Source organism: Parasteatoda tepidariorum, chromosome 8, assembly GCF_043381705.1.
Source record: "Parasteatoda tepidariorum isolate YZ-2023 chromosome 8, CAS_Ptep_4.0, whole genome shotgun sequence".
In the NCBI taxonomy this organism is placed as follows: Eukaryota; Metazoa; Arthropoda; class Arachnida; order Araneae; family Theridiidae; genus Parasteatoda; species Parasteatoda tepidariorum.
The window spans coordinates 23,901,176-23,927,540 of NC_092211.1; the positions used below are offsets into that span (position 1 = coordinate 23,901,176).

General features: G+C 28.4%; 2 protein-coding genes across 4 annotated transcripts in view; one reads left to right on the plus strand and one right to left on the minus strand.

The window, feature by feature from the left end:
- LOC107444651 (organic solute transporter subunit alpha) overlaps window positions 1-4,079 on the minus strand; it is a 74,709-nt gene extending 70,630 nt beyond the window's left edge. Inside the window, exon 1 of the mRNA XM_021146300.3 lies at window positions 4,029-4,079. The gene's annotated coding sequence lies outside the window, so the exon portion shown is untranslated. The remainder of the gene's footprint in view (window positions 1-4,028) is intronic.
- The window catches only part of LOC107443829 (BAG domain-containing protein Samui), a 64,235-nt gene extending 38,087 nt beyond the window's left edge, over window positions 1-26,148 (plus strand). For 2 of the 3 annotated variants that reach the window (XM_021146299.3, XM_071184474.1), the window contains one exon: window positions 21,121-26,148. In XM_021146299.3, the coding sequence (XP_021001958.1) occupies window positions 21,139-22,818 (1,680 nt within the window). In that variant the 5' untranslated portion in view covers window positions 21,121-21,138 and the 3' untranslated portion in view covers window positions 22,819-26,148. Of the gene's footprint in view, window positions 1-374; window positions 644-21,120 lie in introns of those variants that run through there. The other variant, XM_016057832.3, reaches the window with a different exon arrangement.
- The last annotated feature ends 217 nt before the right edge of the window (window positions 26,149-26,365 follow it).

Consider the following 26,365-nt stretch of genomic DNA (forward strand, 5'->3'; position numbering starts at 1 on the left):
TATATATATATATATATATCAAACAATAAGGGATTTCATCATGTACCGCCCTCTCAAGAAAATATTTCAATGTGAAGGATGCTAAAACCACTAAACCACAGACCACAATAACAAAATAAAATTTGCATTTACACCCAAGAAACGTCAATAATCTTTCTTTTAAGACCATAACTACATTTAAATCCACTATCATCATCTAGATGCATGTCGAAAAAACGAGAAAACAAGGGGGGACCTTGGTAAAAATATTTTACTTACTTTATAAGGACCGGGGACCTTGAGTGGCACATTTCTGGATACCCCACGTGACTTCTACCTTCCCTTCCATTGGCTCTTACCTACAAACATGCTTGAACCTTAGGTAACTTGCAACCAGTCTCATTCTAAAGTTTTTCTCGTAGTAGGAAAGTTTCAGATTTAAAAAGTTTTAAGAAGTTTCTGATTTTATTTGCGATATGTACTGAGCAAATGCTGTATGGAATAAACTGGAATAATTACGAACGTTTTTTGTGGATTATATTAGAGTTTTCATTGTGAAAAAGTAAAAAGAAATATATTTTTTGGATTGTGATATTTATTTTTAGTTGAAATGTTTTATGAAACAGCTCAAACAGTTGGACCCGGATGGCACCGTTCATATAAAGTGAGAGTTATATTTTATTAATAATGTATGCTTTTAATTCAAAGTCATAGTCATTATTATTCCATTAAGAGCTTTCATTAATAAGGTAACTTGTTATAATATGGGTATTTTTGTTTCACGAAATATTTTTTTTTTTAGAATTAAAAATATTCCTAAATAAAGAACATGAAGTTTGCAACGTTTAATAACATTATCATTTTTTTTAACATTATTTATCATTTATTATTTATCATTGTTTATTATTAATCATTATTTATCATTTTTTTACATTATTATTAATTGTTTGAAAGGAATTAAATGCTTATTGTCATGATATTTTATTAGTTTTTTTTAATTTCAAAAGTCACATTTTTATTTTTACTTAATCCTTTTTTCTTTGTAATCAAAGAGTCAACGAAAATGATTATTGAATAAAAAGTAATCCTTTTTTTGAAACTATTGTTCACTAATACTGATGCTTAGATACGTTAAGGATTTGGAACGTCTTCAATATCAGATTTTTAATTAAATTTATTCTTAAATAGCATTTAATTAATCCGTTTGCAACGAATTTCATGCTTTCTCGCAGTTTTAATTTAATGCTCTGCTTCAGATTTAATTTACATTTAAATGTAATTAAACTCCTAAATATAATCATTTTTAAAACCATTGATGTAAATTTCTCTATTTATTGATGATTTGTTTATTAGGTTTGGTTCTTTAAACATTAGACTGTCACATTATTTTATCTTTATTTTTTAATGTTACAAAGTACTGGGATTCTCATTTTTTTAAACAAAATTTTCAATATGATTGTTTTTTTTTAATCAATGGGTTTTTGACTCAATTTGTCAATTTGAAGAGGAAAATTTTTATTATGATTTGGATTCAGTGTTTGATGTAAGCAAAAAGGCAATTTCTTCTGTTTATAAATAATAACAGCATTTTAAATAGCATTCATAAGCAATCTTATCTGCATACATTCTTAAAATAAATATTTCTCCTGTTATTTGCTATATTTAATTTTAAAATTCAATAAAGATAATTTTTTTATATTTTTTTAGTCATTTTTATAAAATTTAGTATTGTTTTGAATCAGGGCAATTCTTTTGTTTTAAAAATTTAATCGCTTTGAAAATTTGATTATTAAACACAAAAGAATGGTGCAAGGCTATTGAAAGTCTTATTGAAGTTTCAAAACAATTGACTATTCTGAAAATGTACAAAAATTTTAAAAGTGTACGAAATTATAGTTGATTTAAAATTCAACTTTTGAAATCTTCCCTTACTAATGAATTCAGTTATTTTGGTATCTTTGTGCAGTTAAAGATGTTTTTCATCAAACAATGATGTACTATTTTTGATTAAAAAAGTTGGTTTTCTTTTCAATACATTTAAAAAAATATAGTTAATTTTTTTAAAAATTCATGAAAGGTTTTTGATCGGATCAAAGTTTTTTAATTTTTATTTTGTTCAGCAAATTTTACTTTTGTAAAAATGGTAAGGAAGGATTTCTAACTCAATAATCAGTTCAAAGAAAAAAAGTTTATTCTTTTTAGCAATTATAATTGTACCGCATAAGCTATTTTTATTTCAAAACGTTAAGCATTATCAGGTAAAAAAAAATCTAGATTTCATAAATACAGTCTCAGAAAATTGGTTGACCATTACATCCGTTAAACCATAATATCATGTAAATTTCCAAATAAAGTGTTAAATTATACTATTAGAATGAACACCTGTTAGAATGAAGAAAAGTTAAATTGATTTTACTTTTAGAAAGTTGTTATGTTTGTTGAAGCGTAGTATTGTTTAATCAAGTTTAAGAAGTACAACTTATAGTTCAACTTAGCACCATATTGTGGTTGTAGTGTTGTAAATTTGAACAATATTACGGCCCAATCCGCACTAAAGTTTTTAACAGTGCAATATTATAATTGTATTGTTTTTAAGGTAAAAGTAATATCAGGAAGTACTAAACATAGATCTCTAATTATGGTTTGATCTTTATACCCGTAATATCCCTTTCTATTATTTTTATACATCACAGCATACACTCAAGGAACTGGTAGAAACAACGTAGTTTTAATGAACATGAACAACTTTCTAAAAGTAAAACCAGTTTCACTTTTCTTCATTCTAACAGGTCATGCTCCACCACCCTATAAAATGAATTGAAAATGAAATTTTCACACGACCACAAAAGAGCCAGTGGTCAGTATTATGCAACTTCATTCTTAATCTTTTATTTTATTTGACCCTTTTTTTCCTTTTTTTTTCACGCTATTCCCCTCAAGCAGAACATAGATTGTTTTTTGGAACGAACAATAAATAACATGTTTTGTAATTTATTTGGTGAACATATCTTGAATGCGAAGAAGAATAGTTCGGGGAATATCTTTTTCTTCTGTTATTTCAAACACATTTCCTGCATTTCAAAAGTAGGTTTTATTGTTCATTAAAATAACAAAAGTTTAATTTACAATTTGCAATTTGAGTTAAGCAAGGTTTCGAATTTTTAAAAATTAATTTTATATTGATATAATGCATTTCTAAATTATTGAATTATTTTCCTGAAGTTTCTGTGTTAGTAATACAAATATTTCATTCAAGTTGAAAGAATTGTTTTTATTTCCTGTTTAAGAGAGGTATTGTATTGAAATTTAATTTATAAATTATCTTAAAGTCAGGTATTATTTAAAAAAAAATTGCTCATGAGTTTGGGGAGGAAATAACTCGATATGAAATTAACTGTTCTGAAATATATTCAGTGATTTCATTTGAATGAATTTAAAAATTGTTATTATTCTTTTAAAACGTATCTTTAACGCGATGCATGAAACTGTAATTTGATTTGCTATGAAGTGTGATAGATAAAAAGTTTAATGTATTAAAGTTAATAAAAAGTTTAATGTTTCTAATTTGTGAAGCAAGAATCGCAGTTTGCGTTTAGTATTTGATTTTGTACTTTTTTTTATCAGAATTTTTACTTTTTGAACAAGTTGCCACTTGATTAAATGTTTTAAAAAATGAATTATCAGTTTATTTTGTCAAAATTGGGGTATGAACGCAACCCACGCACCTGATCTAAGTCTTTTTTTTTTCGTCGCAATGCATGCGAGAAATTAATAGTGAACAAGTTACAGTGAAACAAGTTTCTTCTTGCAAGATTTTTAAGTTTTAAATTATGTTAAATAACTTTTAGCAAATTACTTAATTGATTGAATAAATAATAAGCGCCAATGGTAATTTTTTCTGCCCTGAATATTGTTGAAATGCATGCTTAAGTCATTTCGCTTTCAGTTGCTAATCCTCATCCAGATCTAGTAACAGGCATCTGTTTTTAAAGGATTTAATACAAAAGCTAATAAAAAGTCACTCAGGACAACAATCGAAAATTACTTACCGAGAAGTTTAGGTAACTGCATGCAAATGGAGAACAGATGCTCCAAATGAATCCGTGGCACTTGATATACTAAGTACAAAGGTGTATTTGCGAAACAAAGGACAATAAAACTCGAGAGTAAGGCTTAAAATTAAAAAACAAATTATATGCTATAACAGCATCAACGTATTTTTTTCAAAGTGTACGCAGATAAAATAAGCTTTGTGTTTTAGTGTCCGAATTAAAATTTGTGGTATGTTTACTTGATTAGTGTTTTCATATGCATGAATTTTGCTTGCTTATAAACTTATTTTTAAATCATATCTGTAATTAATATAGCTTTATTAACTTATTATAAATGAAAAACAATTTAAAAACTGAATAACGCTATTTGTTAAGTTTCAAGCATTGGGGCTCTCGTTTTCGCGAGTTTAAAGACAAAACAAAAAACTAAATATAGCAATAAAAAAATATTTTTTTTTGGATTTTAAAATATATGTTTTAAATCTGAAACTATATATTGAAAGGAAAGAAATATCTTTAAAAACTCATTTTACCTTTTTTCTTACCTCTGATTTCCCTAGCATTCATGATTTTTTCCCATTTTTAAACAAGTATTTTATTTTGTTATTTTTAAGCTAGTATTTTATTACCACATATATTTTTTCTACGTCACCGGAGTCATCATAATATGAGAAGTTAATAAAAAAATAAAACTCCAGCAAGAGTGCGAAATTTTTAAAATTTAAAATTAGCATTGATTTACGAGTTACTTAATTTCTTAAATTAGCAAGGGTTTACTGGTAAATTGGTAATTAATTAAAAAAAAATTATTGAAAAAAACCTATAAATTTATTAATAAGTTTATTGTCGAACAATGAATTGATCATTTCCAAAATAAAATTTCGATTTAGAATTTTGGTTTAATCAGTTGTTTCAAAACTTGCTCAATTCTTTTCATACGAAATTATTTTCACTTTTATTTTTGTTATTTTTCATCAGCATTGGCACGACAGCCCTTTGTGAGCTCGAACCTTCCTCAGAAGCTTTTCCCATTCTGCCCTTCTCCCAGCAATTGATTTCCAGTTCCTTACCTTTAGGATGGCAAAATTCTCATCCACACAGTCCTTCCATCTCTTTTTGGGCCTTCCTCTTGGCCTTTTATTGGCGGGGGTTGGATTAAAGACTCTTAATGCTGTTCGTTCTGGGCTCATTCTCACTACCTGCCTGGTCTATCTAATTCTACTTAGTTTAATATTTTTAGTTATTCAAAATACTTGAGCCAATTTCTTATCTTCCTAAAATGATTTTCACCTAAACTAATCTTCTTTTAGTTGTTTCAAAAGTTTACGTATTTTAACTTCTTAAATTGCTTTAAACTTTCAATCAAAGTTGTAACTTAAACTTTTTAATAACACATTATATTTTTTAATTTTTTGAAGTACACTTATCGAATTTCATCCACTGGCTTTCCAACGATCTTTCTTCCCTCTATAATATTTATATATATTTGACAAATTAAAAAATAAGGACTTTTCTTAGCTTTGGAAAATCTCGAAATTTCTAGTTTTATTGCAACCTCTTAATATTCGATTTACCAACTTGAGTAATTCACAAAACAGTTTTCAATTAAAAAATAAATAAATAAGTAATTGTATTAAAAATTATACAAATGAGAAAGAATGCGGAAATTAAAATTTTGTATAAACATTTGCTCTTCTAGGTTTAATGAATGAAATGTAAATAGATTATTGAATTGTGGCCAAGAGCACAGGTAGCCTGATGCCGATGCGCGTTTCTTTAGTATTTAAAATGCTGCATTTTTATAGCATTTATAAGACGATAAAAATAAATGCCCTTCCGATTTGTTTCATATCCCTTTTTATTTATGGCTGAAAATATCCGAGGACACTTCACATGATATTAGTATCCTAATCTGTATAAGAATAATGGACATATTGAGAGAGTTACATTATTTACATTTTCAATTCGACATTAAATTAAAAGCAAAATATTAATAATTAAATTTATAATATTAAATAGAAGCCAAAACTAAATGTCCTTGAAATTAGGGAAGTTTTATTTATTGTGTACAATATAAAATATTTTGACATAATTCCGATATAAGAATAATGGACATATTGAGAGAGTTACATTATTTACGTTTTCAATTCAACTTATTAACTTAAAAGCAAAATATTAATAATTAAATTTATAATATTAAATAGAAGACAAAACTAAATGTCTTTCAAATTAGGGAAGTTTTATTTATTGTGCACAATTTAAAATATTTTGATATAATTCTGATATAACAATAATGGACATATATAGAGCGTTACATTATTTACGCTTTCAATTCAACTTATTAAATCAAAAGCAAAATATTAATAATTAAATTTATAATATTAAATAGAAGACAAAACTAAATGTCTTTGAAATTAGGGAAGTTTTATTTATTGCGTATAATTTAAAATATTTTGATATAATTCTGATATAAGAATAATGGACATAATGAGAGTGTTACATTATTTACGTTTTCAATTCAACTTATTAAATTAAAACCAAAATATTAATAATTAAATTTATAATATTAAATAGAAGACAAAACTAAATGTCTTTGAAATTAGGGAAGTTTTATTTATTGTGTACAATTTAAAATATTTTGCAAGATTATTATTTTTTTTACTTTAGTTTGTCTATACTTATGAGGATAATTTGAGAATTGAGCTTCTGTACCTGCTTTTTTCAAATTTTAATACGGCTTATTCAAGAAATTGTTTTCAAAATGATACTATTTTTTTCATTAAAACCAAAAGACTGAATGTCTCCTGAATTCGCTAGATTTCGATAATTGTTTACAGTTTGAAATATTAAGCACGATTAACTGATTTTAGTTCATCAATTAGTTTTAAGGGTAATATGAGAATTGAGATTTTTTTTTTACTTTTACATTTTTTATTCAAATTGCTAAAATAAAGGGGAAATTATTAATAATAAAGCTGCTTAATAAAAACAAAATAAACTTGCACGATTTTGTTGTTTTTGTTTTCGCAGGCCATTAAGGCGAGGGGTGCGATTGTTCTAGTTTTCCAGTGGCGCCATCTATGGCCAAAAATTCGACTTCTGCCTCACACATACGTCACACCCGTTTTCAGGACGGACTTATTCATACATCCATTCAATAATCCGCAGATCGTAATTTTGAAATGAATCAGAAAACGATCAATCTCCAATTCAGTACCCCCAGAGGTATAATTTGTTGTAAGAAAATGAAGGACTTTGTGACTCGACCAATTTAACGTGCATTTACTACATGGATAAGTCTTCGGCCGTGGATAAGTAAATTTTGGAAAAAAGGGAATTACAGTCAGTTTTGATTCATAAAAAATATCATAAAAGTTTATGTTTTGCATGTTAAACGAAACCATAATGTAGAAACCAATGGTTTCGAGATTTTGAAAGATTTGTAAACAATTTAAGAGTAAATATAAAATAATTAAAGTTGTGACCAAATGCAAAATTATATGAAAATTCTGCTTCAATATATTCCATGATTAATACGCGAACACTAGCTTTCAAATTCTACCCAAATTACTATCTGTTGGAGTAGGATAATTTGTTGCCAGTTTTAGATTCAATTTAATGATCTGTCTAAATTTGAGCAGAAACAATAATTTAAAATTGAAGAAAATTAAATGAATAGACATCAAAAAATTTCGGAAAACAAATTATTTTTTAGTAATAGTTTAATGTGCAGAGTTTGAAAGGTCAACATTATGTAATTTTAGCCTTATTTATAAAAAAAAAGGAAAATTTTTAATAAATTCTTAAAAATTTTGATGACAACAAATTTTAGTTTTTAAATAATTGTTAAATTATTAGTTTTTTTAACATGTATACTTTTAAAAAAATAAGAAAAACATTTTTCTGTATTAATAAATGCAAAATTATCTGTAAATTCTACAGAAATATATTCAATAAAAATACGGTATAACTAGATTTCAAGTTTTACTTACAATCTGTTGGAGTAAAACAAATAATTAACTGTTTTGGATTCAGCACTATATTTAAAGAAATAACGATAGCTATGGATAGTTATAGATAGTTAACGATAGAAATAACAAATAACCTAAGAAAACACTGAAAACCAAGAAAACGATCTAAAAAAAAATTGCATGTTCAATATTAATCGCTAGATTAAAAAATAGTGTACTTTTTATTTTAAAAGGAGATTTTTTACTAATAAAATAAATCTGCAAACTAGAATTATTTGCTAAAATAATCGTTTTCTCAATATAAGCCTGGAAAGAAGAGTTTTTATTTTATTGAGAATTCTATTTTGTTCAGTTTTGTTCAGTTAAGTTCGAAATTTTAAAAAAGAAAATAAATCTTCTAACTCGGAATCGTTTGCTAAAAACAATTGTTTTGTCATTATTATAATTATTATCATTAAAAGATGCGTAAGTTTTTTTATTATTATTTTAAAGCACTGATTTATGAAGTGCTAGATTTGAAAGATAACCTTAACATATTTCTTATAGGGTAAGTAAATACACAGTTTTCGATACTCTAACATTTACACAAGTCCGATTCCTCTTTTCTTTAATTTTTAAGACAAGTTGTTTTAGATATTGGAATTATTTTTATTTGCTGATTGTGTCTTCAGACTGTTGTTTCAGATCCACGAACTTTAGAGAGAGAAAAAATGTCTATCACATAAGATTTGGCAGGATTACTTGGGTGGAGATAATTAAAGGAAAGAATGTTGTCGCAATGTATTACGCAAGGATAAACGACGAATATCTATCACTGACAATAGTGGGTTCACATTTTTGGCGCCGCATCAGACTATTACATAAAAAAAAGCGAAAAAAATTGGCTGATTGCGCTTCTTTTTTATGCTCATGGCATTTTTAAGCGTAGTTAAAACTACTTTAAACTGTAAAATAATACCCGAACTTACTACGCGATGACAACTAGCATTTACAAGACATTTTATTCTTAATAGTTGTAGATATATTTAGAAAAGTGATTGTGATATATTTGTGGAATTAATTAAAATAACACCTAAGTAATAAATATACATTGAAAAGACAGATATGTTGGGAAATTAAAGTAATAAATGAATAAAATAAGGTATTTCGAGTAAGTATTTATTTCCCTTTTTATTATGTTAGCCAGATTAGCCAAAATGCTAGCCAGATTTATGTATGGCTTATTTATTTGTAACTATTTAATTAATAAATTTTTGACTTCTTAAGTCATATTATTATTATCATCATATGGAGTGCGTCAAGCCACGGTGGGCCAAGGTCTTCTCTGAAGATTCCGTCATGACAGCTTATTATAATGCTCATGGCATTTTCAAGCGTAGTTTAAATTCCTTTGAACTATAAAATAATGCCAAACTTACTTCGCGATGACAACTTTTATTTAAAGATATTTTATTCTTAGTGGTTGTAGATATATTTAGATAAGTGAATGTTATATCTTTGCGGAATTAGTTAAAATAGCACCTAAGTATTAAATATACGTCGGAAAGACACAAGCATGCTTAGAAAGCAACATCACTAAAAAAATGAATTAAGTAATGTAAGTATTTATGTTTACTGGCAAAATGGGTGTTGTTTTGGGTTTGATGGCGTGCGCACCTTATCTGGACATCATCAAACTTTTCAACTGTGTTCGAGAGTAATAGTAAACAGTGTGCATGCGTCTTCATTGCATGCGTTGCTATGGCGACCGCTGCTGTTGGATAATTTTTTCAGAATTCTTTATTTCACTTTCAATTTTGTTATGCATTACGTTGGTGAGTTTATTAGCAATGGGTAACAAATTTTTTTTAAATTCTTTTTTTTCATTTTTATAAGATATAAGAAAGTAGCGAAAAATTTACTTTCAAAATACAAAAAAGTACATCTGAAGGCTCTGATATGCTTGATAAAATCTTAATTGCTTTGTCACAGTATGAGTAATTTAGCAGTAACGCACTATTAGTCAAAAATGGAAATGTTTGAAACTGTAAAATATCTATGACTAACCTCTTTTTGAAATTTAATTTTTTTTTTTTTAATTATATTTTTTTCTTGTTCATTCTTCAACCAAAACGTTAGTCGGTATGGGTTACTTATTTTATTTTATAATTTTATAAACGTCGTTGAACAGTTGACCCAATTTTGAGCTACAACTTGAGTTTTGAGACTACCAATTTTCAACTCCGTAGTCTTGTAATTTTGACCCCAATCTAGAAGGCAAAGGAACTCCTCGATCAAGTATTGGGAGAAAATTTGCCATCGTGGAGGAAGTTTTGATGGAACTAACCCGTGCTTGCATTTTTTGGAAAAAAGCACGAAAATCTTCCACTGTTAGCCTGACGGCAAGGGGATTCTATCACGTTCAAAATAGCAGAATTTACGGTTCAGTCTTTATAACTTCAAATTTGTCTGAGAGCCTTATATATTAAGACTGAATATTAGCGCATATAAAGTAAATAAAAATAAAACACAAATTTCATATATAAAAAAAAATGCTACTTTCGTTAAAAATTTTTGTACTCTCTTTTAAATGAATGAAATAACTGAAATTTAAAAAGTTCAATAAGCTTAAGCTGTCTATTTACAAGCAACTAGTTTCTGGAAATTAGGAATTTATTTTAATTTTTTCTTGTTTTCTAAATGTTACCGTTTTTTAAAATTCTGGTTAATTGAAAAACATTATTTGGAATTTTTGAAAGTTATCACTTTTCGGTTGCTTATGTCTGCAGATTGACAAACAAATTTTGTTATGCATCTGAAATAAATAGTGAGAGAGTGTCTTTAAGAATAGGAAATGATTTTTTTGTTCCTCCGTAATATTTTAGGCTTGTTCTTTAAATATAAGATGAAACATAATTTTCAGGTGTATGATAATTTTTTAATTATAATCTGAGATAAAAAAAAATAATTGGCAGATGTTCTAATAACAATGGAGAAAAATTTTTCCCTTGCATTTATACAAGTACTTGATTTTGCTTAATTCGGGTATTGGGATTTCAAATCTAATACTAGTTTAGGTTCTTAAAGCTACAGATTTTTTTAAATGACATTTTTAGTTCAATTTTTGTCAAAATGTACAAGTTTAAAAGCGTTATTTATAACAGGGAGTCGCATAAATGTTGCGAAAAACTTCTAAATGGATTTATGGCATTTTAAAAGGGTTAAAATTGCTTAGGAATCCACCCTTGGAAAGATGATCGTACTCAGCTAGGGGCGCTTGTCTAATATTTCCCGTTCAGAAGCACATGAGGAAACAGTTCAAAATACGAAAACGCCCCTAGATGACATATCCGGGTATAGGTTGCTATGCAGTTTTAATGGTAATGATGTGCCCTAACTCGCCTGGAAGTTTGTAGCAACATATATGAGACCCCCTGTTATACATTGCGTTCTTAAACTTGTACATTTTGACAAAAAATAGACTAAAAATGTAATTTTAACAGAACAGAAACAAATTGCAGATTTAAAATCAACAACATGAAAGTATTCAATGCCATGGATCAGAGAATAAAATTGTTTCTCAGTGTAATCTGCAATGCTCCTCTGCAGGCTGAAAGATTTCTGACAACGGGAATGTATTTAATTTCCTTTTGACTGCTTTGAATTTTCTTGGGCTTTAAACTATTTCAACAAGCATGTACAGAGTCATGGCAGTTTAATTAAGTAGTTTATGGCATGCAAATTTATGGCTTTGCAAATTTTCAAAAAAAAGTTTTCTTTTCTTGTTAGAAGGTGTGATTTCTACTTTTTAAAATATCTCTAACAAACGAAAATAAATAAATAAATAAACCCTTTTCTGGCAAAAGCGGAGAAAAAAACATTCGTTAACATTCAATTAAAAAAAATAATTGAAAACCATAAATGTTGTCTGGTAATTAAATACAACACATGTGTCCTTCAAATTTAGATTCAATTTCAAAAAACCTGACGTTAAATTCAATGCTGTACGTCGATTTTTCGACAATGGATAACCCGCCCTTCAAGTTTTTTTTGAAGATCGTTTTCCTTGCTTTAGATCCTTTAAGTATCCTTCAAAGACCACGTGCCATTTTCTCTTTTATGATCCATTTTATCGGCTATTTGTGCGGCATATTTTCACCTCGGGATCATAAAAATCCGTTCCGTTTTTACGACTTCCGTTTTAAGCAATTTCATCTTTTGTTCGACCACATTCCATTTGCATCATTCATGGGTAAACTCCAATTGAGGAAAAAAGTGATTATGCTACTGTTAGGAATTTGCATGTTGGTGTTTCACTAATAAATACAGACTTGTTCTTCTTGACTTTTATCTTTTTTTACCGTAAAGAACGTCAATTACTTTATTTTGATGAGGCAATGTGGGAATTAACAGCATTCTTTTAGATTTAACTGCTCACTAGTACGTTTGCACTTAGATCATTGTTTTTTGAAGTATCTAAGTGAAGTTTGAAGTTTGGCACTAAGTAAGTGTGGAGGACATGTTTAAAATAATAAATTATATTTGCAACGTAATCATTATAATCACAATATGCTGAGCCGTGGTTACCATAAAGAACGTCAATTAGTTTATTTTGATGAGGCAATGTGGGAATTAACCGCATTCTTTCAGATTCAACTACTCACAAGTACGTTTGCACTTAGATCATTGTTTTTTGAAGTATCTAAGTGAAGTTTGAAGTTTGGCACTAAGTAAGTGTGGAGGATATGTTTAAAATAATTAAATTACATTTGCAACGTAATTATTATAATTACAATATGCTGAGCCGTGGTTACCATAAAGAATGTCAATTAGTTTATTTTGATGAGGCAATGTGGGAATTAACAGCATTCTTTCAGATTTAACTGCTCACTAGTACGTTTGCACTTAGATCATTGTTTTTTGAAGTATCTAAGTGAAGTTTGAAGTTTGGCACTAAGTAAGTGTGGAGGATATGTTTAAAATAATTAAATTATATTTGCAACGTAATTATTATAATTACAATATGCTGAGCCGTGGTTACCATAAAGAACGTCAATTAGTTTATTTTGATGAGGCAATGTGGGAATTAATAGCATTCTTTCAGATTTAACTGCTCACTAGTACGTTTGCACTTAGATCATTGTTTTTTGAAGTATCTAAATGAAGTTTGAAGTTTGACACTACGTAAGTGTGGAGGATATGTTTGAAATAATTAAATTATATTTGCAACGTAATTATTATAATTACAATATGTTGAGCTGTAATGGCTCAGAGGATAGAGCATTCACCTCCCAATGAGGTGAACCGGGTTCCAATCCCGGTGATTCGACTGAATTTGAATTCCACACTCGGCTCGCACCGTGCTCATGTATAATATCCGTGTTGGTAGACCGATCATGGGTTAGAGTCTCCTTGCTATCAGGCTTATCATGGGAGGTTTTCGCAGTTTTTCTTATAATAACGCAAATGCTGATTAGTTCCATAAAAAAATACTCCACTAGTACAAAATATCTTCCAATACTTGATCCAGGAGTTTCTTTGTCTTCTGGATTGGATTCAAAATTACAAGGTGACGGAGTTGAACATTGATAGTCGTATACTCGGAATTCGGTCGGCTGTTTATAACCGGTTATAAAATAGATAAAATTATAATATGCTGAGACGTGGTGGCTCTGGGGATAAAATATTCATCACCCAATGAGGTGACCAGGTTCGAATCCCAGCAATGACTGGTCGATACGAATTCCGCACCCAGTTCGTACTGACTGCAAAACTTCCTCAGTGGTAGATGGATCATGGGTTAGAATCCCCTTGCCGTCATAGTAATCATGGAAGATTTTAATGGTGTTCCTCTCCATGTAACGCAAATGCAGGTTGGTTCCATCAAAAAAGTCCTCCACGAAGGCAAATTTCTTAACTGCTCACTAGTACGCTTGTACTTAGATCAATGTTTTCTGTGGCACTCACTAGGAGCGTCTTAAGCATCTGAAAATCTGTTGTATCTGAGAAAACGTGTTCCTTTACAAGCCTCTTTTTAAGTTATAAAAATATTGCTACATAAATTTGTATTTTTCAATTTTGCCCTGCTAATTTACGAAGCAATCGCTTTGTTCTTCTTGACATTCATCATTTATCTCGTAAAGAATGTCCATTATTTTTCTTTCTTTTTGATGTGGCAGTGTGCGATTTTACAGCATTCTTTCAGCTTTAACTGTTTTCTAGTACTTTTGCACTTAGATCAATTTCCTTCGAATGTCTGTGGCACTTCTTAGGAGCGTCTTAAGCTTTAGCAAGTTTACTGTATATAAAAAAGCGTTTTTTCTTTTTTTTTTCGACAAAGTCTCGTTTTAAGTAGTCAAAATATTGCTGAGTAAGTTTATATGTTAATATTTCTCAAAATGAAATAAAGAACACAATACAATCGTGTTGTTCGTGACTTAAATCATTTATGTTGTAAAAAATATCCATTAGTTTTTTTTCTTCTCTTCAATGAGAAAATAGGGGAGTTTACGGTATCCTTTTGGAAAACTGCTAAGTGGTACGTTTGAACTTAGATCAATGTTTTTGCGGCACACATCAGCAGTGTCTTCAGCTTTTATACCAAAATGTATTCCATCAAAATTCTCACTTTAAATGACTAAATCATTATTACAACGTATATATTACCCTCTTAATACACAATCCTAATAAACAATGCAAACTTTCTTTTAAGAATTTTTTAACACTTTTGTTGTAAAATACGTCCATTAGAATCCTAAGGATTTTTACTGCGCAGTAGAAGTTAACACTTACATAAGTTTGTTTTTGACATAGGAACTTATCACGAGTTCCTTAATTACTAATAGTTGTTCCGTATCTGAACAAATATGTTTCTGAACAAATTATAGTTTTAAATAATTAAATTGTTATTAAAACACATTGTTATTATGAATGCAATGTATTCTTCTAATATACATTATAATCATTTATCAGTGTTCCTTTAAGGAACATCCATTAGTTTCTTTTGATGAAACAATTTGATAATATGCGGTATTCTTTTAGATTTGAATTGATCAGTTGAACTGATTTGCACTTATCATTATTTTCATTGCGCTTATCATATTTGCACTTATCATATTGCACTTATCATATTGATTTGCACTTATCATATTTGTTACATTCTATCACCTTATATATATACACCTTAAGTTTTAGGTAGTGTGCTGAAAGAAATTATGTGTCTTTACCTTATTTTAAATAAATAATTTTTTTTTAATTATTTTGAATGAAATTGAACTATTCCGAAAACTTACAAACGCAAATGTACAAAATCGTTCCGACGAATTTAAAGACTCAACAGGAATTAAATTAAACTATAAATAAACTTAACTACTTAGGTAAAATGTGTTTTTTAGCATTACTTACTGTCAATTAGGCTAATTCCCACCGAATCACTCCAATAATTACAAATATGGAAATGAAACTTAATTTGTTCTTCTATTTATTTGGTAAAATTAACAATAAAATACGGTTTTATAATAGGCGATAAAATCTTGTAATTGTGTTAAAATTTGTAATTTCCCCATTAAACCTTAGAGTGTGGCATTGAAACCATTTATTCGGTTAAATTTATTTTCACTTTTGTATCTTTCTCTAAATGTGTGATAATAAAAACTACGATTTTAAAACTAGAATTTTCGGTAAATCGTTATCATATAAGCCGGNAACTATACCAGGATTTTTTTTTCTCCATGTATAAGAGAATCAAAATTTTATACGAATAGCTATTTCACTGGTCTTGATTATTACATTTTTTTTCTTCATTCCAAAATGTAATAAGTATAATAATAAAAGTATCAATACTTTTTCTTTGAAGGAAATATTAAGATACTTTAATGGGAGGGATGATAAACATAACTATCAAAGAAGCAACATAAGTGCCCAATACTTCAAAGAAGATTTCTTGGAAAGAATCTGTTTTATAAGAAATTTTGAAAGTAGTTGCATTATTAAGTTTTTCTAAGAAACTCTTTTGATGTTATCCAAATACTTTTCTTTGAAACATTAGGCACTTTATTTAGCTTTTCCTCCTCAGTAAAGCTTTTAAATTTACCACCACATTTATTGATAATTGTAAGTTGTTTTTAACACTAATAATTTATTACCTGGTATGTACGACAAAGGTTTTGTGTAATATTAGATTTAAACTCATTGTGTTCGAATTTTGGAAGGTTTCCAAAATCTTTTTATTCATTATTTGCTTCGTATTCATAACAATTCAAACGTATGGAAATGTGATTAATTATTTTACCTTTACACTTGTTAGAGTTATAGCGATAATAATAATATATATTTATAGCAAAAACTAAAGTAATATTTACTATTATTAAATTAAATTAATTTATAAAGTAATTACGTAATTTTAATTATGAGGGTATTCTAATTGATTGATGATTTTCTAAAACTTTATTTCCAGTGAATTTAGTTTTTCTTTTTTAGTTCTTCTGTTTTTTTTAAATACATTAAAAAACAGATCATTAAATGTGTGCTCTCTAAATAAAATAAAAATAAAATACTAAATAAAAAAGAAATTGAAACCGTTTCAGCAATATTTTTTGAAGACGAAATTCATGGTTTTCGCATAAAAATAAATTGAAAAATACTGTGAGATGTTAAGAGACAATTAAAGAAAATTCTCAAATATTTTCAAAAATATTATTACAGTTTACAAAGTCACAAAGTTTATAAAATGTATTAATGAATATATACTTTTTTTTCGATGAAAATATTATATTTCAGTTTTTCTAATTGAACTGTTAAAATCACGTCATAATAAATTTATTAACTATATTACAAATTTGTATAATTGTTTCAAATTTAAAATAGCTGCATTTTGTACATTTCCCTTACTTAAAATAGTTTGAGAATCCAATTTTAAAATTTATTCTATTTCATCCACAAGAAGCAGTTGCATTCGTTGTTTGGTGATAAATTGTATGTAAATCTTTTCCAAACTTTGGTTTCTTAAAAAGCCTAGGAAACCTATATTTTATTGTAAGGTATTGTTTTAATTTCAAGGAACATGACTGCAAAACCAGTTAGAGCGTCTAGCCCCAAAGATTTAACAATATTATGTCATTCTTAAATACTCTATTATTTTGATACCTTTTCTTAAAGTTTAATTCTATTTTTCAGATTTTTTTATATGAAAGAATGAGTCTGTTCATAGCGAAGCAACTAAAAAGGCTTTAAAATAATCTACATCAATTTTTAAAAATTAAGAAATGAAATGTATTATTTAGAATCTTGTATTAGCACACATTATAAAGGTAAAATTAAGAAAATAACAGCTAAATAGCAGCTAACAGCAAATAACAGTAAATAACAGCTAAATAACAGCAAATAACAGCTAAAATGATTTTGCGACACTTTGAATTTTTACCTTTCTGAAAATTCATAATGTTATGTATTTTAATTCTTGAAAAATTAATTTAAAAATATTGAACCGTTTTCTAGCATATAATCTTACTATAAACTTTGTAAACTAGAACATCCTTTTACCATTTCATTGTTGTTTTTAACATTTTATCATATTGGTAATATTTCTACAATTAATATTTCCAGTTAATCTGTTTAAAAAGTAAATGTGCAACAATCCTGCTAAATGGTTATTTTATATTTTTTTTCTCAACTTTTCTTCAAAAAAATTATTACGGTACCACATAACGATTTACGGTACAAATCATAAGCTTTAATATTTAATTGTAACGAAGTTTTATGTTTTCCTTTCCTTACAAGTTAAATATATCATGTTCATGCTTGATCTCAATTACATTTAAATGATAAAAAATAAACTTTAAGAAAAAATAGTTAGTCTGGTGTGATTTCAAAAGAATGTAACATGTGACGAGTAATCACGGATAATTATTGTGGGCAACTAACTTGACTTGATAATTAAATCCACGCAAAGTGGATTTCATTATCAAGTCAAGTTAGTCAAATTAGTCAAGTCAAATTAGAAATTCACGCAAAGTGGATTTCATTATTAATTTGGTCAAAAGGTATGTTTTTTCACCCAGCAGACACCACAAACTTTAAAAAAAAAAAACGTATTCCGTTGAATTTTTCAATAGGGATTTGCTTAAGTCTTATTCCTTAAAAATTAATTCGAAAGAAATATAAAATACTCCATGAAGAAGTCAAAACCATCTCTACGATTATTTTTTGAACAAACACCACACGGTTTCCATATAAAAAGAAAGTGAAAAAAATCAGTAAATCGTCCAAAAGACAATTCTAGAAAATTATAAATATCTACTTTTTTTCAATGATAATATTATATTGCATTTCTTCTAATTGGACCGTTGAGATAATTAATAATAATATAATAAATTTATAATAATAATAAATTTAAAAATAAATTTGATAATAAATTTACTTTAGTGATGGTAAATTTGTAAACAATAAATTTATGACACTAAATTAATTATTTATTATAATACAAATTTATAATACAAATTTGTATCCTTGCACTGATTTAAATCAACTAATTTTTCAAATTCAATCTGATTTACGCATAATTTCAAAATGGTTTACAATAAATGACTTAAATTTAAATCTAAATAAAACTAAATATATTTATTTCAGTTTAAGAAAATCAGAATTTAACTTAAATTTAAAATTTCACTCTCTCTCCTGCAAAAGTACTAATGAAAATTGTCAATGCTATATTCTACAATCTGTAAACAATATCAAANTTCGTATAACCTAAGAATTATATATCTATTATCTTAGTTTATAAATTATTTGCAGAAGCGAATTTGTAACCCCGAGTCGTTTAAAACTGGTTTTATGTGCAGATTTTAAAATATAAATCATGTTAGTAACTCAACGTAAATTCACATGTACTGAAGCATTTAGTTATGTATTTTCTAAACGCGGAAGTTGTTTTTGACTTTACGAAATATCTCAGACTTCCGTACATTTCAGCAGCATTTTATCTTTGACAAATTCAAAATTTAATTTGTTTAAATTATCTAGTTTGTCATAGAAACGCAACACATTGTTTCCTGTCACAAGGCAGGTTGTGGTCAGCGAACTTCAAAACCTAAACTTCATGCAGACCAAGACTAAATAAAACGAATAACGAGTTATACTTGTAATCGCCCCTTCATCAAATGTCTTGTTACATACGCAGGTGTTTTTATTTTATTTTTTTATTTTTTTAAACTGATCGCATAATTGCATTACCCACGCCCTGCTTGGCACATACGCACACGCATCAGTAATTATTCTTCTAAGACAACCTACTTACTTTTCATTCCGATCTTCTCTTATAAACGAATTATCCCTAACATTATACACATACACAGATGCTTGATTCCATAATTTGACCCAGAGATGTCATATGTTTTTACTTTGCTGATGGTTTAGTAGGTGATATAATTAAAGAAAAAAGTTGGAAAAGATCATTGGAAAACAATTTAAAATCGATCCAAATGGTAATTTCACTGCAATGGATATCAATACTAATTGATATTTTGATAAAAAAAATAACGAGAAATAAATGATTACTTGACTTTGGTAATTGTGTAATGCTAATTTATTGTTATAAAGGAAATACTTCTGGCATTATATACACGCAATATTCTGCTAGTATGTGTGATAATATTAATATCTTAATTTACTTTTTATCACCACAATATAGTTAAGATTGATTTTTTTTTAAAGTTTCCTCCCTCTAAAATTATAGGACGATCTGATTAATCATTGACAAATAAAAGACGACGTTATGTTTTCACTGCAGTGGAGGCTTATATAATATGAACAGACATCGCTTCTTACACCGGTTTTTCATGCAAGTTGATATTGTTTCCCACGTATCTAGCTCCTGCTTAGCTCCCGCGGACTGATAATACGGCCATTTAACTTATGTGAACTGATATTTTTTCCTATCAGGTGTTATATGATAAGAACTGATATTACTTGATTCCTGACCTGATATTAAATCATACCTGATTCCAGCCTGATATTAAATCATACGAAGCGATATTGTTTTATACCGAATGTTATATCATATAGTGGCCTATATCATTTAAAATAATATAATATACTCAATTTAAATTGCATTAAATAGCTCATACCATTATAAAGACTGAGGATCTTGGATAGCTGAGAACTGCTGAATAAAAAGTGGGTACATAGCTTTATGTGTAGAAGTAGTTCACCGTTCTATTTCTACACATAATTGCATATTCAACATGTTTAGGTATTGCATATTCTTAATTACATATTCAGCATGTTTAGTAATTTTATATAGCATAACAGTTTATTAAATGTTATACTAGTTAACGAAATTTATAAAGAGAACCATGAGGGCTCAGGGGATATAGCTTTCGCCTATGAATGAAGTGGCCCAGGTTCGAATCCCAACGACGGCTGATCGATGCAAATTTTGTTCCAGACTCGTAACCATGCTACACAAAAGTGCGTAAATTCCATCTAAAAGTCCCCCACAAGGGCCTGTTTGTCTGATTTGTTGATTGATACAAGAGTTACCTTAGCTTCTGACTTTGGTTCAAAATTACAGGGCTACGGAATTGAACATAGATAATAGTAAAGTCAAAAGTAGTTTGGCTTTCAATGAGGGTTATAAGAATTAAAGCAAATTAGTTAAAAGGAACAACTATAAGGAAACACAGATTAAAATTCTCAATAATACTTTTAAAAAAATAAATAAAAATTAAAAACAAAATTATGTTAATACTCTAGGGATTTCGTTTTATTTGTTTTGAAGATTTAAATAAAGCAAATAGTTTTTTAATAGCAAAAAAGAAATATTTTGAGCTTCGATCATAAATAGTAGAGCTTTTACAACTCATTATACAGAGTGTGGATGATAAGCTCATATCGTTACACGTAATTGCCTCACTTGACTATTTTACTTCACCCTTATTCATTATTTTTTTTGTTTTCAGTTTAAATAATTTAAAATATAATTTGTGTTTTCACTATATTATAAATATTCGCTCTTCTCCTTATTCAGTATTAATAGTCCAAATCATTATTCTGTATTATTCATTGCTATAAATATACTTAATTATCTAGTTGGAATTTGCATTTTACTATAGTAATTAAATGATTTTTTTTTCTTTTTGTAGCCGTCCCATTACGAAGATATGACGTGGTCACCAAACAGACACTTTCGGTCCCCTGGGTCAAGTCCTGAAACTTATAGAAGAATAATTCGAAATGAGGATGATTTTCCAAACAGAAACAAAGATGCTGAGGATGAATTTTTCAATGGTCGGAAAAGTCCTACTTTTCCTAGAAGAGTTTTTAAAGAAGTTTGGAATGAGTCACCAACGACCCATCGTTTCACTGAAAGACCCCGAATGTTTAAACGAGTCTTCCGACCAGATCGCTGGGAAGATGAGTTTGACAGAGACATTCCTCATCTGCGTCGCGTAGAACGTGAGTTCGATCGGAATTTCGATGGCGGTGGTCCTACCAGAAAGTTTGATGAAGGCTTCGAAAAAAGGTTCAACTCTCGAGATTTTAAGAAGAGCTTGGATGACGAGTCACCTGATGCCAAAGTACATCATATACCTATCATGGTAGAACGCAGAATGGATGATTTGAAATCTCGTTTTGCGAAGAATGAAAAATCTTCTCCTTCGCAAGAGCGGAATAATGACGAAGAATATGCTGAGGAATGGCAAGGGCCACAAGTGCAGCGCCTGAGGAAGAGCTTCGAGGAACCAGAAGACGAATATTCTTCTCGATTTAACAATTACAGAGTTCCTAAATTTGACACTAACTCTAAACCTCGTCCATACATAAATCCTTCAACAGAAACATGGGATCCTCATGCAATTCACACTCTCCCAACAAGAAAATCCCATAAATCTTCACAAAGTTTTGACGATTCTAGACATCCAGTTCCTCCGAAATCCGTCTTCAGATCTTATTCCGAAACACACGACGATGCTCCCAGGCCACAGCAACAGCAACACTCAGCAGCATTTCGTTCCCATTCTGACGGACATTGCCCTCAGCAGACTTACGTTACCAAAATAAATGTTAATCTTCCCTCACAAAATGAGAATGATGAGCAGTGCTCACCAAGTAGCCAAAGCAAAAAAGAGTTCGCCAAATGTAATGGTGATTCCACTGGCCATGCAGTGAATGATGAGGACACATCATCTAAATCCAAAGGCAGAAACAAGTATACCAATCCATCCATGCAACAGATTGCCGTTGTCTTGCAAAATGTCGAAGATCTGGTGACACGTGTTGAAAATTACACAGGCACTGGCAGAGACAAACATTACCGTTTCTTGGATGAAATGTTAACTAGATGTATGCTTCGTTTAGATGACGTTGACACTGAAGGAAAAGAAGATATCCGCAATGCTCGCAAAGCCGCTTTAAGGGAAGTTCAAAGTTGTATCGACAGATTAGAAGCCAAAGCTGATGAAAGTGAGAGGCGTGCCCGAGAGAAGAAGGCTATGGAAAATGAAAAACCTGTCCAACAGAACAAGGCTAGTCCTATTGAAAGTGATATTAAAAACAAAGAAAACCAAGCTGATGAAAAGAAAGCCATTCCTCTGCAAGCAAAATCTGATGATGACGAACACAATCCCAGTAAAGCAATTCCTTTGCCAGATGCTTCTAGTGATGGTTCTCAAGTAAGCAGAGCTATTCCTTTAAAAGATAAGCCCACAGAGGCTGTAAATAATCAGCCAAAATCGAAGGCTATTCCTCTGGGTTATACACCAACCAACAATAATCCCGACTCCGATTCTCTTGATAAACCAAAAACTGATTTTCTTAAAAATGAACAAACTAAGTTGTAACATGACAATTCTAACTTAACAGCTTATGAATTTAAAATTTTTTAATGATTTTGGTGTGCAACATAACACAAATAAAATACTTTTTTTGAAATAAATGTTATTCTACACTATGATTTGAAGTTAATATATTTCCTCTTTAAAATTTTATGTAACTACTCGCTGACTTTTATTAAAATATTTAAACTGAATTTAATTTTTATATAAGAAGCAAGATTTTTTTTTAAATTAGGAAATCTATCTATGAGAATATTTTATTTGATTTTTTTTACTTTAATAAAGAAAAGTAAACTGGAAGATTTTTAATACAATATTTTTTTTATCTTATTTAACTACTACTGTTATTGATAGAATATAGGGTGAATAAAAACTATCTTCTACTTTGATGCTCATTATCACCTAAAATTAATATGATAGATAAGCCTTGTTGCTTATACACATGTACATGCCCCAGCAATAAAGTTTTTAATTTAGAAGAAACAATTTTTTCTCCTGTCTTATAAGCGTCAAGGGATATGAGTTTGAGTTCACCATTTTATCGCGATTCAGAGAAGGCAAGAATTACAATAATCTTGTAAATATTCCGTCAGACATCTTGAACTCTCGAATTATATAAAAACTGCACAAAAATGTGTCGCTAAGGCATTCCCAATAAATTGAACTCAGCTATCTAATTTATTTTAGGTGTTAAAACAGTCAAAGTGGAAAAATTAAACGTTATTTACCCTATATGAATGATATGAAAATGCAGATATTCCATGGAAAAATATTATTAAAATCTAGTTAGAAGTTTTAAGAAGTATATAGGTTTAGCAATACTGTGTCACTATCTCCTGACGTCCATACACGCATTATCTGGAATAATTGCGCAGGTCACGACAGAAACCTCAAAACTGCGCATATTCAGTTATTCCATAAGTGACGTGAGAAGTGAAACGCAACTACTGAATGTCTCTATTGCTTCATATGCAACTACTTATTTCCATTTCTCTTAACTTCGATGTTAAAATCATAGCACATATGAATAACATTAAGGCTTATTTCAGTTATTCAAGCTATGTGATGAAACTACTTACTGTGTATGTACATACATATTTCTACTTATGTTTTTAAACGTCTGGTACGTTTATACTTTGTAAATTATTGCTGTATTATTTACATTTATATTTCAGTTCTCATTCCGTTCATCATCCTTTGAATGATTTTAGTTTGTTAATCATTAACTGCTTTATAAACGCTTAAAAGTAGCAGTCTGTATTTAAGAAAAATTCGAAAATTAAATGACTAATTGACTGAAAAATTCAATTAAGTGGAAAAATCAACAATAATTTAGTGGATTTTTTATATTATATTTTATTAAAAATATTTCATGATGAACGGAATTGTTAATAATAGCATAAATTTTGGTTTCTTTTTTTTTCTTTGACTTTGTAATTTTTACTGTATTTTTGTAAATATTTTTATGTTGTGTAAATAAAAATGCTGGTTTTAATACAGACCAACCATATCAAACAATTATAAATCTTTAAAGAACAATCAATAAAAATAGCATGAGAATTGTGCAATCCCTTTAAAAGAGTTTTGAGAAAAACATGTTAAGTCACATTTAGGGAAAATATATATAAATTATAGTTTTCAGGTTTAAAAACATGTTGTAATGAACTAAAATTGTAAGATATTAATATATTTTGTCAAATTTTTAACTTAAATTCCACAGTTTCTGATTATATTAAATATCTTTTAGAGTATTAGATTCATTATAACTCTAAATTAATTTAACAATACTTTCAAATTGTATTTTAACATTGTCTTCCACTGAGTTATTCAGTTTGGACTGTAAAAATCTCAACATAATAAAATAATATTTGTTCAAATCAAAGTGAAGAATGTTGTAGAAAAACATGTTTAGCGACATTTTGAAAATACTAAATTTTTCGGGCTTAAGAACAGGCTGTAATCGTCGAATTATAGAAAATTCAATACATTCTGTCAGATTTTTAAGTAAGATGTTGCGACTTCTAAATTTTTTCCACATATTCTGAATGCACTCTAGAATGAATATGTTCAAAATCCTTCTTAGCATGTTCTTTTTTAACACAAGTTTGATCTGCAAAAATATCAACAAAATAAAAGGACATTTGTGTAAATTGAACTGATAAGCTTTCTAGAAGAATGTGTTAGAAAGCACTTCGAAAATACTAAAATTTTCAAGTTCTTCTTTAATCGTCTAAAAATAGAAAATCTGATCTATTCTTTCATGATTTTAAATATTGCTGTGCAGCTTCTTGATCTTATTCTACATATATACATACTCTATTCCTGACATATTCTACATACTTTTTAGAATATGTTTAAATTTTCTGTTAATATTTTCTTTTACTAAGCTCTTAAATTTGGATTGCATAAATCTTAACACTTTCCCAATAGATTTGCACTTTCTGATCTGAAGAACTTTGTGGAAGAACGAGTTAAGTGACATTCTGAAAATGTTCAATTTTTCAGGAATAAAAAAATATGATCGTCTGAAATTTAAAAAAAAAAAGGATTTATTCTGCCATATTTTTGAGCAAGTCATTCCAACTTCTTTATGACATTACAAAAATACCACTTAACACGTTGTTCCAAGCTCTTTATTTATTGTAAATTAACAGGGGGAAATTTTACTAAATTTCTTATAGATTTTTAAAAGGGTATCGGAAAATAAAATATTTTGTAAAATTAATCAGGAAAATTATTTTTATAGACAATTAAATTTTTAATACATGCCTATAATTAAAAAGATATTTAATTCAAAAGATACATTTCAAATTTACCTACATCAATCGCATTTACAAATTAAATTAAATTACAAAATAAAGCAAACAGTTTTTTTATTTTTTTTAACATACGTGCATATATATATATAAAATAAACTGTAATTTGGCATATTTTTTCTAAAAGTACTATTTCGAACGGTTACTGTGAATAATTTTTGTAAATGTACTTTAGACACTGATGTACTGTAAATAAATGTACAAATTGTTTATAAAATTGGTTTATAAAATTTACGTACATATTCATCTTCTAGTAATCTGAAAATTTTCAAATTGCGTTAAATTATTTTAATTTCTCGTAAGAAACTATTACAACAATGAAATGTATGTTAAATAACTTTATACCTTTAAGTAATTAAGTTTATAGAAATACACTTGGGACCCACAAACCTATTGCTAAAATTGTATTTTTTTTCTTGAAATTTATTGTGTAAAATGAAAGTGTGTTGCCTTTGGTTATGTAAATTGATATCATAATATGTAAGAAAATGTGTGTAATAAAAATTTTCTTCAAATGGCATTGCTTTAATACTATAGTACGTTTAATTTACTAATTTTGCTTAGAAGTTTTGATGATTATGAATTTGCTTAGAAGTGTAACATCGTTTAGAAATTTTTTCGTTTATTACTATTTAAAAAATCGAATTAAATGTTTAATACATTTCTGATGATAAATTTTTACCTATTTTTTTATTAGCCAAAAAACCAAAGTAAAATGAATTTATTTAGTACGTTGG